General features: G+C 47.3%; 1 protein-coding gene across 6 annotated transcripts in view; it reads left to right on the top strand.

Annotated features, from left to right (window-relative positions):
- St8sia5 (ST8 alpha-N-acetyl-neuraminide alpha-2,8-sialyltransferase 5) overlaps positions 1-14431 on the top strand; it is a 65104-nt gene that overhangs the window by 30102 nt on the left and 20571 nt on the right. For 4 of the 6 annotated variants that reach the window (XM_034518627.2, XM_076912408.1, XM_076912409.1 and 1 more), the window contains one exon: positions 11192-11284. The exons of the other annotated variants lie outside the window; for them this stretch is intronic. In XM_034518627.2, the coding sequence (XP_034374518.1) occupies positions 11192-11284 (93 nt within the window). The remainder of the gene's footprint in view (positions 1-11191; positions 11285-14431) is intronic. 6 annotated transcript variants of the gene reach the window in all.

Genomic DNA, 14431 nt, shown 5'->3' with positions numbered 1-14431 from the left:
CTTCCCCCTTTCATCCTACGTACCTGATGTAGGCCGCCCACAGCCCAACAGTATCAGGCTTCAGGCAGATGAGGTTGGTGGTAGAAGTGGAGGCTATGACAGACTCTTAAGATAGTATTGCTGTATGGGCTTCCAACCTCTGAGATTTGGGGACCATAACTGGTCTCAGCAGAGCCTCCTGGGCTTCTATACTCGTGCTCGCTCTCATGAAGTTCCTGTGCCTCTGTTTCTGCTCCTGTAAGTTGGCATTGATTCAACTGTTCAGCAGATAGAAAGGAGGCCCAGTCATGTGCTTAGAACATGCCAAGGACCCCAAGGTTAAAATACCCCACCCAGGTAAGCTCACCACAGCTTGCTTTGTCTCATTCTGGCATTGCTGAGGCCCCCTGAAGAGACATTCCAACAGGGCCTGATCCCAGCTTTGCCCCTGACACAGGGCATTGTCTTGGAGAGGTAGCACCCCATATCTGGGCCTGGAGGGAAAACTGAAGGGGAAGCCTGAGTGAACTTTCCAGCTTCACTGGTTTTGATTGTCTACATTTGGAGGTCATGGAGCTAAGCAATGCCTCACCAATCTCACTGGCTTTGCTGATGTCTCTTCATTCGAGTCTTGTCGGTACTGGTTGTCTAGGTTACTTCTCAAGGACTTTTAGACTGTTTTTTGTCAAAGTCACCAGCTCATTACTAAAGCCCATACAGGTACCCAAGGGGTGATCTCTTGGTGTCAGAAAGCCAAAACTCCACCCACAGATGGTGGCAAACCACTATTTCTTAAGCATCCCTCCTGTGAGGGGCCATGAAGCTGGATCACACACGGGCATACCATGGCTCATTTCACCAAATCACCTCTCCCCGAACCTTAGGCCTCCCTGCTTCTCTATCCCATAAGTGCCTCCAAACTCTACCCTTGGGGAGGCAAGCTATACACCTGTCCTCCCATCTTCGCTCTTTTCCCCTATAACCACCCTGTGAACATACTCTTCATTACAAAGCTCACAGTTTCAGTGACCATCCTATTCTGCAGCAGGAGAAACAGGCTCAGTAACAACCCCTCTGATGAAGCAGCTCCCGCCACAGCAGACAACTCCCAGGCACCCGCTTCTGTCCCCTCCCCCACCCCACTCTCTCCTCTCCCTCATGGTGTGGTTCTGCACTTTTTGCCTGCTCCACTGTCTCTGAGAACGTCACGCCAGGACTTGTCAAAGGCAGGAGAACAGAGAGAAATGGAGAACGGAAGAAAAAGGAGGTTGGGGTTGGGCCAGGAAGCCAATGTCTACTTGATAATCAAATGGGGGGGGGGCACTTCTAGTCCCCTCCCCCAATTAAAAGCTATAGATTCACCTAGAAGCTCCTTGCACTCTCCTAGTTTGGTGGACACCAAGACTGCCACTGGGGGCTCACAAAGTTGGCTGGAGGCCATCCTCCGTGGAGGGCTTCCATGTTAGAAGTTCTTCCTCATACTGAGTGTGAGCCCCTTCCCTGTGCTCAGCTGAGATCTTCAGTTTGCTTTTTGATTGCTTCACAGAACACTAATGTCCATCCATCCTCCCTGCAGCTTCCCCTAATGTGTTGGAAAGCCTCGCACTTCCTCTTCTTCTCTGCCTTGGAACCCAGTCTCCAACATTCCCGACCCGGTTCTACTTTCCCTCAAGGCTTCATGGTCGCCATTGCCCACCCCAGTCCTACCTTAAATAGCACATGCCCGTGAAGTGTTATCTGCTATTGTCAAGGTCACTGTGACCTCTAAGTGGTCAGATCAATGGCACTTACCCTTCTTCCTTGAACCCATCAGCCCTAGGTGGCTCTGTCCCTTGTGTCCTGAAAAAGCTCTTGGTCCCTAGGCTCCACTTCCTGGTTTTTCCTCTTTCTTGCATACCTTTCTTCTCAGTCTAACTAAGGCCTGTGTCCCCACCCCCACCCCCACCCCCACTAAGAGCTCATGGGGTCTCCCTGTCCATCGACTCTGGAGCGTGTTTTGCCCTCTGCTCTGTGTACCCCATTTGCACCCAACCCTTACCTGCTGCCTCTTGCCCTCTGATGGCTGAAGGTCACAGAGAACACTCCTTGGGCATTCACCTCACCATTCATACTCAAGCCTGTTCCCCATGTCATTGCATGGCTCCACCACACCACTCGGTAGATAAGGAAGGCCCAGCAGTTACTGTAGATTTTTGTTCGTCCAAGTACTGAATCTTAGCATGTCCCCTGCCTAAATGCTTTTCAAGCTCCTGCCCTGCAAGGTGATCCGTGACTCAGCTTTTCTGATGCTACCACCCTGTCCCAGTCATCCTGACTGCTGCTATACATGCAGCTGGCCAGCTCTTGCTGGATATGCTGGTTGTACATTTGCCTAGGGCTGCAACCGCCCCCACCCCACCCCCAGTCTGGAGAAGCCTTTACTGACCCATTAGTCTCAGATTCCCTCCAGTCTTCTACCTGCTTGCCTTTGTAGCACACATCCTTAATTGCTACTGTGCTGAGAAGGGAAGAGACTTGGCCTGGAGAGTTGATCACTGCTAGGGGTGAAATAGCCTGGCACACAATGGAGGCTTAACAAACCTCCAGCAGTGGGACAGATAAGCCTTCCGGACCGCTGAGGGGTACAGGCAGGCCTTGAAGAGTCATATCTAAGTCATTTTTAGGGGAGGTGGAGATGTGCCCCCTGGATGTTGGCACAGAGAAGGGAGGGCAAAGCAAGCAGGTGGGCTGGAGCTGCTGACCAGGTAGACCTCTGAAGGAAGTAAATAGGAAGACATCCCAGACCCAGAGTCAGAAACCAGTGAAACAGACAGAACAAATTACAGCCTGTGCTGGGGTGGAGACCAGGGCCACTACAGAGGCAAAGATTTGGAGGAAGATAAAGATGACTAGGGTGCATCTCTGGGTTTAGCACCAAAGATTTGGTCACTTTGGTGACCAAAGTCCAGTAGGGTCAGTGAGACCCCAACCTGTGGACATGTTGAGCAGTCAGGGCTAAGCTGGATCTCAGCAGGAGTGCCTTCAGGGTCCCCCGGACTGGCTTAGAAAAGGTCATCTTACAGGCACTGTGTTGGCTGACGGGTCAAGGGCTGCAGCTGGGAAAGGAGGCATGGGGGTCTCTGAATTTGTTATTGCTTCTTACCTACCCAGACCCCAACCAATGGCAGTAATGACAGTTCAGACTTTGCAGAGTGGTTTGGTAGAACAGACTGGCCATGGGAGTATCCAGAGCTACTTCCAGAACAGCAAAACGTAAGTTTTTATTTAGTTAGCTTATTAGCTTATTATTTTGCAGTCTTAGGGGTTGAATGTAGGACTTTGCACGCGCTCACCAACTACTCAACCATTGAACTGTACTCGCAGCCTCCCTTTACCTTAATTCAAAAAATTCGAGATAGATTCTGTGACTCTGTAGCCCATGTGGGCCTTGAACTTGTGATCCTCCTGCTTCAGTCTCCCTCAGAGCTGGGTTTATAAGTCCATGCCACCAAGTCCACATTACTAAGCCTGCTGCTTTTTAGCCTTTAGACCTTGTAGCTCTGGTGACTCCTGGCATAGGGAAATCACACCCCGGAGAGAACAGGTTAAATCAAAGATTGCCGAGCAGACATGGAGGCCCCTGTAATGCCTCCTTTGGTGGCTGGTGGCAGGGACCCCTGAGTCTCTCCACACCTATCTGGGAACACTTACAGCCCTGGTACTCGTCAGTCTGCAACTCCCCAACTGCTTTCTGCTGATGGGGCGTGTGCTCACTCCAGACAGCAGCTGTGCTTCTTGTGCTGGAAATAGCACGGATCTTGCTGAAGGGCTGTCGCCTTTGGGAGAGAAGGGGGCTGCTCACTGACAAAGCCCCCAGGGAGCCGTCGCTGTCAGAATCGGGGAAAAGGGATGTGTTGAAGTGATGGAGACCCTGGGGTTCTGCGCACGTGGAAGCCTGAGGTTTCCTCTCTGCTGTAATTTCCTAGCTCGATGACTTTGGGCAAATGGGCTTGCTGATTGCAGCCTGAATTTCAAGCAAGTCACATTGGGTTACTAAGAGAATTAAACAGGACAGTTTAAGGAGCCTGGCACCAAGGAGCAGTCTAGGAGGAGGCTGCTTCACTCAGCTGGGCAGGATGAGAATCAGGTGAGGTTGAAACCCAGCCCACTCTCACACTAACAGGTCATGTTGCTGGTATGAATGAATGGGGCTGGAGGACTTGCTAATATTCTGCACAGAGGTGCACATGGGTTAGTGGTGTTTCCGCTACAGTGGAATCACTCTACCGTTCTGTAACAATGCCCCAGGCAGGACAGGACAAAATGGTTCCAGACCGGTAGGCTGTGGCAGTTTCTCTTTCTCCTACCCCTGGCAGGTGGTAAAGTCTACCAACTCTGTCCTTATATGGCACAGGGACCTCCCCAGAGCTTCTAGGTTCTTAGATACCACTAGTGTCTACAGCTGATGGGATGCACTTAGAAAGAAAATGCAGTGGTCCCATCTACATCAATCAGTGGGTTTACCCGGGGCCTGGAGTTATGTGACCACTCTGTCACCCTGGGAAGATGCTGCTGCCCTGGACAGGCTGAATGGACAGGGGGAACCTCTGTGGGAGGATGTGTAAGGAAAGGGATAGTTGGAACAAATTAGCTGGCCAGCTCCAACCTGCTAAGGTGTCATCTCACAAAGCTGGAACCGTCATGTGGGTGAGGGAAGGAAAGCTACACCCACTCACCCAGGGTCTCCAGTCCTTCTTTAATGGTCTTTTCATAGGGGAGGTTGCCACCTGCTGACTGGGCAGCTGGAGCTGGCCAGCCCAGCTCCCACAAGGTCCCTCAGGGCACAGGGACAGAGGCAGGATGAATGCAGCCTAGAGCCAGCTTCAGCTTGATGGCTGGAAGTCCAACAGTGTTGGAGAGGAGCTAGGCTTCTGACACGGCTCTCAGGCTATTTATACCTGTAGATGCCGGATCTTGGTGCCAGGGCCCTCTCCTTTGAGCTGGGTAGAGATAGTCTTTCCGGAATGGAAAGAAAACCTAGTGACTCACTTGCTTACAAAGCCTGGGGAGTCTGAGAAGGAGGAGGGATGCTTTGGTGAGATTCTTCACGCACAGGCAAAGCCGGAGCTATTTATAGGGGAAGGGGGTCTGTAACTTAAAAGCAAGGAGCGTTTACCAGCAATTTTCAATAGCTAAAGAATCATAACGCCACTGCAGGAAACAACACAGAAAAGGCATTTTAAAAGCTATCTCCATCCCAGAACTCTGAGAGGTCCCAGTAACATCTTACCACAAGCCATCCCCTCCTTAGGTACTGTCACTTGTGTAATTCTCTCTGCAGGTCACAGTCGGGTCCTTGTGGGTTTTTGCCTCTCACACTCTCTCATGCAGGCTTTGTCCCTAACACACAAGTATGTGAGCATCCCTTCTGTAGATTCAGAGTGCTCCATCTAGGTCTTCCTCTAGATGTACCCCTTAGGTTTCATGTCAACAGGCAGAATCTTGGGGGCGGCGGAGGGAGTCCCAGTGTGGTAGTGCTTCTTGGAATTCTGTGTTATCAATGCATCATCAATAGAGACCAGGCTGGAACAGCACACCCCCAAAATCAGATCTCCTCAAGGGTAGGAGAAAGAAGCAAGAATTGTTAATTTCCTTTTCTTAATGGCAAAACTGAGATTTCAGATAGAATCATGGGGCAGTTTGGATGATGTGGCCAGCAGTGTTTCAGGAGCTGAGGAGCTGCGTTAGGTGGAAGAGGGAGAGTCCGAGAATGGTTCTGCTTTGGTTGTACGGCATGACAGGCATTCTTAGGCTAGTCTGTTGTGGTCTCTAGGAACCCTGAGAGGGACAGTCCCTTGGGGTAGGCAGGGCCCAGGGGTCAAGGTTTCAGAAACACTTGTCTTGAATTAGGGTCTCACTATGTAGCCTGGCTGGGCTGGACCTCACAAGGATCCCTCTGCCTCCCGCATGCTAGGATTAAAGTATGTGCCACTGAACCCAGCAATAACAGTCTTTATACCTGTGGTGCTTAGCAGGGGCAGGGTGACCAAGGACATCTAACACCCAGGCAGGACTTGGCATGGGCTGTCACCATTGGGAGGCGGAAGGAGGTTTAGTAAGCTCAGCAGAAGGCAGTGTCACCAGAGCAGATGGTAGAGAGACTTCTGTGTTATTCATCCCTGACTCAGCTCTGCCATCAACCAGCTGAGCAGAGAGAAGAGAGTGTGACACTCCCTGGGTCTCCCTGTGGTATCTGCTGGCAGCTTCAGTGGCAGGGCAGCGCAGGTGAGCACTTCTTACACTCCCTGTGTGTTAAGCTTCCCTGGAAGCATCAACAGTGTCATGTCAACTGTACAGACTGGATGCTGAGGATAGGAGTGACACAGCTAAGATGGCCATCGTGGTTCATTCATGCTACGGACACAGAACACACAGACTGGGGTGCTTATAAGCAATGGAAATTTATTTCCGTTCATTCCCAAATTTACTTCTAGAGTCCAAATTCGGACCGGGAGTCCAAATCTCAAGGGAGCTCTGCTTCCCAGGTCATAGATAGTGTCTTTTCCCCATATCCTCATGTAGTTGAGGGGACAAAGTGTCGCAGTCCCATTTTATAAGGATATTTTGTAAGGGCACTGTCTTATGAATATAGGGTGGAAAAAACACCCTATATTTATATTTATATTTATAAATATTTTTATTTATAATTATTTATTTATTTAAAATATAATTTATTTAAAATTATAAATATATTTATATTTATATTTATAATTCTCCTAATTCCATCACCTCAGAATTTGGAATTTTGATTATGGATCCTAGTTAAAGGAGAAAGGGATTTCTTAAGGGCACGCCTAGCTAAGAATCTTTAAGAAAAATGAAGTTACTGAGTATATTAGGATTCACTAGTGAAACCATGAAATATAGAATGAATATATAAATAATCAAAAGGGGGATTTATTAGAATGACTTATAAGCTGGTATCCAGTTCGTCCAACAATGGGCAGTCCAGGAAGCCAGTAGTTGTTCAGCTCTCAAGGATGGATGCCTCAGCTGGTCTTCAGTATACATTAGGATCATGAAGAAGACTCTAATGCCAGTGAAGGATTTGACTGCCCGTGAGACCTAGGGCAAGCAGGCATGGATCAAGTTTTCTTCTTCCACATTGCTTATATATACCACATCCTAGTTAGGGCTACTATTGCTATGATGAGACACTGTGACCAAAATGAAAGGCTTACACTTTCACAAGGTAGTCTATCACTGAAGGAAATCAGGGTAGGAATTCAAGCAGGGCTGGAACCTGGTGACAAAGAGCTGATAGAGGGGCCATGGATGGGAATGCTACTGGCTTATTCCTTTTCTTATAAATCTATGTAAGAGTGATAACTAATAACCATACAACACAAGTCAATACAATACAAGGCTGCCTTGAAATCTCCTCTGCTGCTTTCATTAATCACTATCTCTTAAATTTAGTTTCAGACAGATATTTTTGGACAGGGGCCGAAAGAAGCCACATTCTTCTCCAAAATACCACAAGAACAGCTTCTAGGACCCTTAGTAATATTCTTCTTCTCTGAAATCTCTTGAGCCCAGCCATCATAATCTACATCACTCTCAGCAGCATTGTCTTCCATATTCCTACTGGGATGACCCCATAAGCCCCAATCAAAGTAGTGAACTGCTTTTCTAGTTCAAAGTCCCCAAATATTTCATATTTCTACAACAAACGGTATGGTCAGGCTTGTCACAGCAATGCCCCACTCCTGATACCAATTTTTGTCTTAGTCACTGTTCTATTGCTATGAAGAAACTCCATGATCAGGGTAGCTCTTATAAGAAAAATAAAGAAAGCATTTGGTTTGATTTAATCCATTATCATCATGGTGGGAGCCTGGTGACCTGCAGGCAGGTACTGGAGCAGTAGCTGGGAGCGACATCTTAATCCACAGACAGACAAATAGATATAGAGTCAGAGAAAGACACACACACACACACACACACACACACACACACACACACACACACACTTTGGGCTTGTCATGGGCTTTTGAAACCTCAAAGCCCATTTCCAGTAACACACTTCCTCCAACAAAGCTTCATCTTCCAATCCTTCTAATCCTTTCAAATAATCGCACTCCCTGGTGACTAAGCATTCAAGTGCATGAGCCTATAGGGACCATTCTTAGTTAAACAGTCACATTTCACTCCATGAACCCCATAGGCTTGTATCCATATCATACTTCAGAGTGTGCATTCAGTTCAATTTCAAAAGCCCCTGTAGTCTACCACAGCCTGAACATTGTTTAAAAATTCAAAGTTCAAAGTCTCTTTGCAGACTTAAGGCAATCTTTTAACTATCACTCCTATAAAATAATAATAATAATAATAATAATAATAATAATAATAATAATAATAATAATAAATAGCAGATCACATACTTCCATCACAAAATGGCACAGGATATGTACATTATCATAACAAAAAGTAGGAAAGGGAGCAGGGTTAAGAAATATTGGAACAAAGCAAGACTTAAAACCATCTGGGCAAACTCCAAATTCTGCATCTCCATGTGTGATGTCAAAGTACTCTTCAGATCTCCAACTCCATTTCTCTGTCTTGGGCTGGCTTCACACCCATGCCACAGCTCTCCTTGGCAGATATCCCACAACTCTGGAATCTCCAACATCTTGGGATTTCCAAATTAATCCAAGCTTCACCTTCACAGCGTCACAAAATGGCCTCTCGGGGCCTCCCCGTAGGGACGTCCCCCTAACACACACCTGGCCTCAGCAGCTTTCCTTAGCTGGGGGGAGATTACACAAGTCCCCTTTTATATCCTTGACTCTAAAGCCAGAGCCACATGGCTGGAGCTGCCAAATTCTGCTGCTTAATGGGGCTGGAACTTGGCACCTTCCTTCAATTACATTCACATCAGCTTTCTGATATTGGTCACTTCCTTCCTGCTGAAGCCTGTCTTTCCACAAGCTGGAAGCTTAGCTGGGTGGAGTCTTCCCTTGAGGTCACCTCTTCCTTTATTCCATTTAGCATCAGGATTTTCTTGAAACCATTTATCTTCTTAAACACTGGGGACTTATTGCACTTCCTGGTGCTCCTTTTCTCCTCAAACTGGACATTTTGTGTTGGAGTGGAATGCGGTGGTTTGACTAAGAATGGCCCCCATAGGCTTATATATATTTGAATGCTTAGTCACTGGGGAGTGGCATTATTTGAAAGAATAAGAAGGATTAGAAGATGAAATCTTGTTGGAAGAAGTGTGTTACAGGGGGTAGGCTTTGAGGTTTCCAAAGCCCAGTTCAAGCCCAGAGTCAGTCAGTCTGTCTGTCTGTCTACCTATGGATCAAGATGTAGCTCTCAGCTACTGTTCCAGTACTTACCACCAGGCTCTCCACCATGATGATAATGGATTAAACCTCTAGAATTGTTAATAAGCCCCCAATTAAATGCTTTATTTTATTAGAGCAGCCTTGATCATGCTCTTTTCATAGCAGTAGAGCAGTGTTGAAGACAGACCAGAAGGTGTGGTCCAGACTAAAGGTGGATCTTCCTACCTCAAAAGATCCAGATTAAAAGTGGGTCTTCTACATCAAATGATTTAATAAAGAAAAACCTCTCACAGGTATACCCAGCCACTTGGATTTTAGTTAATTCCAGATATAGTCAGGTTGACAACCAAGACTAGCCATTACACTGAATAATGGCATGGTGAAATAGGGCCATGATGTAAGCTGTTGTCTGTGATGTAATCACAAAGTTGTTGCCATGATTGTTGTTTCTGAGAAAAGTGCCACCTCTGTCTGCCCCATTTCCCCTTTTTTATGCTTCTCAAAGAGCAACTTGGAATCAACCTCTTAAGAATGTTTCTGATTGGTTGGACCTAAATTGTTTCCAGGGCCTTAGCCTCAAAGGATTCTGGGAAATGTAGTCCTTAGTATGCCTGTTTTAATAGTGCAGATGAGAAAGATATAACAAGGTCATATTCTCTACATTTGAGATGCTCACCATTTGAAAGAGCCATAGATACAGTGACAGATTTTAATATGATACATTATTTGTTCTAATTAAGACATAGTGTATAGAGAGGGAGAGGAACCACATGAGAGCTCCCAAAGGTGTAGGCCTTTGACCTAGGTTCTGAAGTTGAGTTTGCTGAATGAGAGACACAGAGAAGGCTTCAGAAACAAGAGGGAAACATAGAGGAAGGGTGAGTTTGATGTTACAGAGATCCTCAATTCTTAGTTCTTATGAACTCACCTAATTATTTTATGATGAAGATACAAAGCCAGCACAGATTATACAGACCATAATAGGCAACCATTCAACCACTGAGCTATTCCTCAAGTCCATGTTTTACAATTTTTCAATCAGTGTATCCATGTCAATAGCATCAGATTGGTAATGTGGTGACTGCCGCCATAGTTGGGAAGGTCCTGGGACATGCTTCAAGGATGCCTGCATTCCCAGTTCTGCCTCTGTGATGGCCCTAGGTGCCTCTCCTACTCTAGTTCTTGAGGATTATTTGTCAAGATACCACAGTTAGTGTGTCAGGCCCTGCAATCTTCTTGACTCATGACTGAGGCTGTCTTGGGATCCAACACTCCTGGCTGACAAGCCATGTGGGGATGGGAGAGGCCATGAAGAAAGAAGCACCTGACTTCTGCCCAGGGAGGTGACTCCTGACTCCAGGGCTGTGTGTATACCAGCTGTTCTGGTAGGCAGATGGAGCATGTCACAGACAACACTGCATGAACACGAGCAGCAAGGGAACAGATGGGGATGGAAATGCTTTGTACATGGAAAAGAATCAGTGGCAGCCTCAACTTTGCCTGTGGCTGTGTCACAGGACATTGTCCTAGGAGTGAGGGAAAGGCAAAGAGGGCAAGAAAGGATGAGACAACTCTCTGCCTGCCTCCCAGACTGGCTGCTGGGCATTGCCTATCTCCAGTTCAGTCTGCTCTGAGCTCACAGAGGCTGCCCCATCTCCTCACAGCTACTCACTGGCAATGAAAGTGCCTCCCTTTCAATGGTGACTGAAGTGGGCTTTGTTCCTATATGTGCTTATAGTGCAGTGGGGCCTAGAGCCAGCCCCCTACTGGGCCCTGCGATAGGGTGGGTTGGTTTGTTTTCTTTGCTGGACTAGGACCCTCAGCTGATCCTGGAAAACCTGGCCTGTTTTCTCTGTGTCACCTCTGTCCCTATCGGTTCTCAGGTACTTCGAGTTTTACAAGGAGCCTTTAGAATTTAACTCTACGAGATGCCTGGAGCTGAGGCAGGAGATCCTGGAGGTGAAGGTGCTGTCCATGTGAGTGTGACTGGGCTGGGTATGGGTGGAGGTTGCATGTGGAGGTGGGGTGGGGCACTCAGAACCAAAGGGAATAAGAAACACAAGGCAGACTTCAGACTTCACAGACTGAAAGTTAGATCTTCCACAGGCACTAGACAGGCCTGGAAGATGTTTTATAACAAAGGCCACCTTTGCAAAGTTGTGTCTGCTGACTGAGCATTGAAGTCCCCAGCTCAGTTACCAGCCTCCTTGATTATCATCGCTGGGCTTCTTCTGTTCAGTAGAAACCCAAGAACCCTGGGAGTGCCCACTTGACATCCAGTATTTTGTACCGTAGGGTTAAACCTGGCCCACTTGACATCGTCTTTTACAATTCTAATTTCTTTGAACGTTTTGTTAATTAACTGATACAAAACCCAAGTGTTGCAAAATGGGATATGGTGAAGTAGCCTGTCTCTCAGACACCAAGTTCTCACTCCCAAAGGGTCAGTGTGTCCTTCCATAGTGTCTGTACACACACAACATCTTTTTTTTTTTTTTTGGTTTTTCGAGACAGGGTTTTTCTGTGTAGTCCTGGCTGTCCTGGAACTTACTTTGTAGACCAGGCTGGCCTCAAACTCAGAAATCCGCCTGCCTCTGCCTCCCAAGTGCTGGGATTAAAGGAGTGCGCCAGCATGGCTCAGCGCACACACAACATCTGTGTGTGGAGATTACTTAAATACATTTCTATATGAATGGCAAAGAACCATCTCTTACTTCATCCCACCCCACAGCCCATCACCCGCAGTGATCCCAGAGCCAGTGGAAGGAGGACCTAAGCCTCTTACTTGGTGCTCACTTGAGTCTTCTGACTCTTGTTATGACATCCACGAATCCAGTAGGCCAGCCTAGAGGGGTCTGGATTATATTATATAGTTATGGCAGGCTCTGGGTCTGTTTGGAAACAATTACATCTGGACATGGACAAAATAAAATTTACACAGAGATAGTGTTGGGTGGCTTATATGGACTCATGAGCCCCCGACATAATCCCAAGGACTCTGATGATGTCTGGCAGCCAGAAGCCAGGTAGTGTGGGTCATGACGAAAGTATAGGCTTTGTGTTCAGGCAGACCTGGGACCAAAACCTGATTCGAGGCCTTGCCAGTTATCCGGAAGTAATTATGGAACAAATTACTTAATTTCTCTGAGCCTTCCCTAACTTATAAAATGGAGATAGCATTACCTACCTCTTAGGTGTTGCTGCCAACCAGTGGAAATAGCTTGTACAATAGAGAGCAGGCATAGCCTGGGGTGGGAGCCGTGCACATCGACACTCAGTAGGTATCAATATTCCACTCTCTTTTCTCCCATTTCTTTCTTCTATGAAATCAGCAGCAGTGGTTTCTCTGAGTTATACACATAACCTGCCAGTGAACTTTCCATCACTATAATGAATACATAATGAGATGACAACTTGGAGCTGAGCAGGCCCATTGTCTTGAGGGTTGTGTTGAGACAGCATGCTGTGTCAGGGAACATGAGGTAGACAGAGCAAAGCTGCTGTCTTCATGACCAGTCAGGAAGAGGAAGAGACCAGGTTCCCACCAGCACCGTCAAAGGCCAGTCCCAATGACCTTGAGACCTCCCACGTGGCCTTGCCTCTTAAAGGACCCACAGCCTCTTGGTAGCATTACCCTGAGAAACAGCCTTCATCACACGGGCCTTTGGATGTATAGACTCCATATGCATTGCTGCTGCTGAAAGTCCCATGAGTAAGGCCTTGGGAGAGTTCAGCTGGTTGCCTGTCATGGTTATGTCCCTATAATGATCAGCAATCTGTGTGACTTTCTAGAGATGAATGAAGCCTACCTCCTGTGGGGTCTAGTTTGCACTGATGAGCACACAGCACTGTGGTCCCAGCTCTTGGGGAGTCCATAGCCCAGTGGGGAAACAGACAGGACTAACTTAGGAGACTAATTCTTAGGGTGACAGGGAACTTGATCTAGGGTGGGTGATGCCAGACAAGGGTTTGCTGACGAAGGGCAGATAAGGTTCTGGTCTGTGGGGTGATAGTTATTAATTAGGCCAAGAAGATTCTAAATGGGACAGTTGGTATGAGCCCTTGAGACAGGAAGGTCCCTGCTGGGTCCTGGCTCTGAAGGACCGGAGCAGCTTGTAGGTCAGCATGTGAAGGGAAAATGGAAGCTCTGGAACCAGAGGATTCATGGTGCACCTATGTCTTTTTCTGGGGACCGTGGAACCCCGTGGACAGGATTTGGGGCAGTACACAGGAGTGTGCTCTAATAGACGTTGTGGAATGCTTCCCAGGAGTTACATGACAAAGCCTACTTGGACCACAGCTGGGAGCCGAAGGCTCCTGCCTATCAACTCTCAGAATTAAGGCCCTCACATGTCTGACTGGGATCCCAGAGAAACCCCCGTCGGCAGTGTTCCTCAGGTTTCAAAAGAAAAGCAGTTAAACTTTAAATTAGAAAACATAATCTCTACAGAGATACTTCAGTGTCTGGACAGAAGCGCAGATGAAGCACATACACTGGCTGTCTTTGTAGGTCATTGATGATCCCTACGTCACAGAAGCCATCGTCAAGCCACTTCATTTCATCTATTTTTTGGATCCGTTTGTGGGGGCTAATGCGTATGCATGTGGAGGTGAGATGTTGATGTCAACAATCATCCCCCATCATTCCTCCATCTTATTCATTGAGGCAGGCATTCTCAGTGGAACTCAGAGCTCAATGATATGGCTGGACTTGCTAGTCCACTTGCTGTAGAGTCTTAACTTTCTAGGGCTGGAATTATAGGCAAGCCACTCTGACTACCTGCCCTTTGAGTGAGCTCTGGGGATCCGAACACCAGTCCTCATGCTTGCATACCAAGTGCCTATATCACTAAACCATCTCCTCATCCCCACATGAGTCTTATTTCCTCTGAGTTCTGGAGGCAGGATGATCAAGAGATGTCATGGGGTCATCTATTCCTGGCTTGCTACAGCCATCCTTTCACCACATCCTCACACAGCTGCCCCTTGGTCTATGTCTTGTGTCTTACTCTCTTCTTATAAGTACGCCTGCCATAGTGGACTAAGCCCCACCCCAGTGGCTTCATTTTCCCCTACTTTTAAAGATCCTTTCTCCAAATACTGTCACACTGAGGTTAGGACTC

The sequence above is a fragment of the Arvicanthis niloticus genome, chromosome 14, assembly GCF_011762505.2.
Source record: "Arvicanthis niloticus isolate mArvNil1 chromosome 14, mArvNil1.pat.X, whole genome shotgun sequence".
NCBI classification, from domain to species: domain Eukaryota; kingdom Metazoa; phylum Chordata; class Mammalia; order Rodentia; family Muridae; genus Arvicanthis; species Arvicanthis niloticus.
Note: the sequence above shows the minus strand (reverse complement) of the source record. Positions and strands in the feature narration are given on the sequence as shown.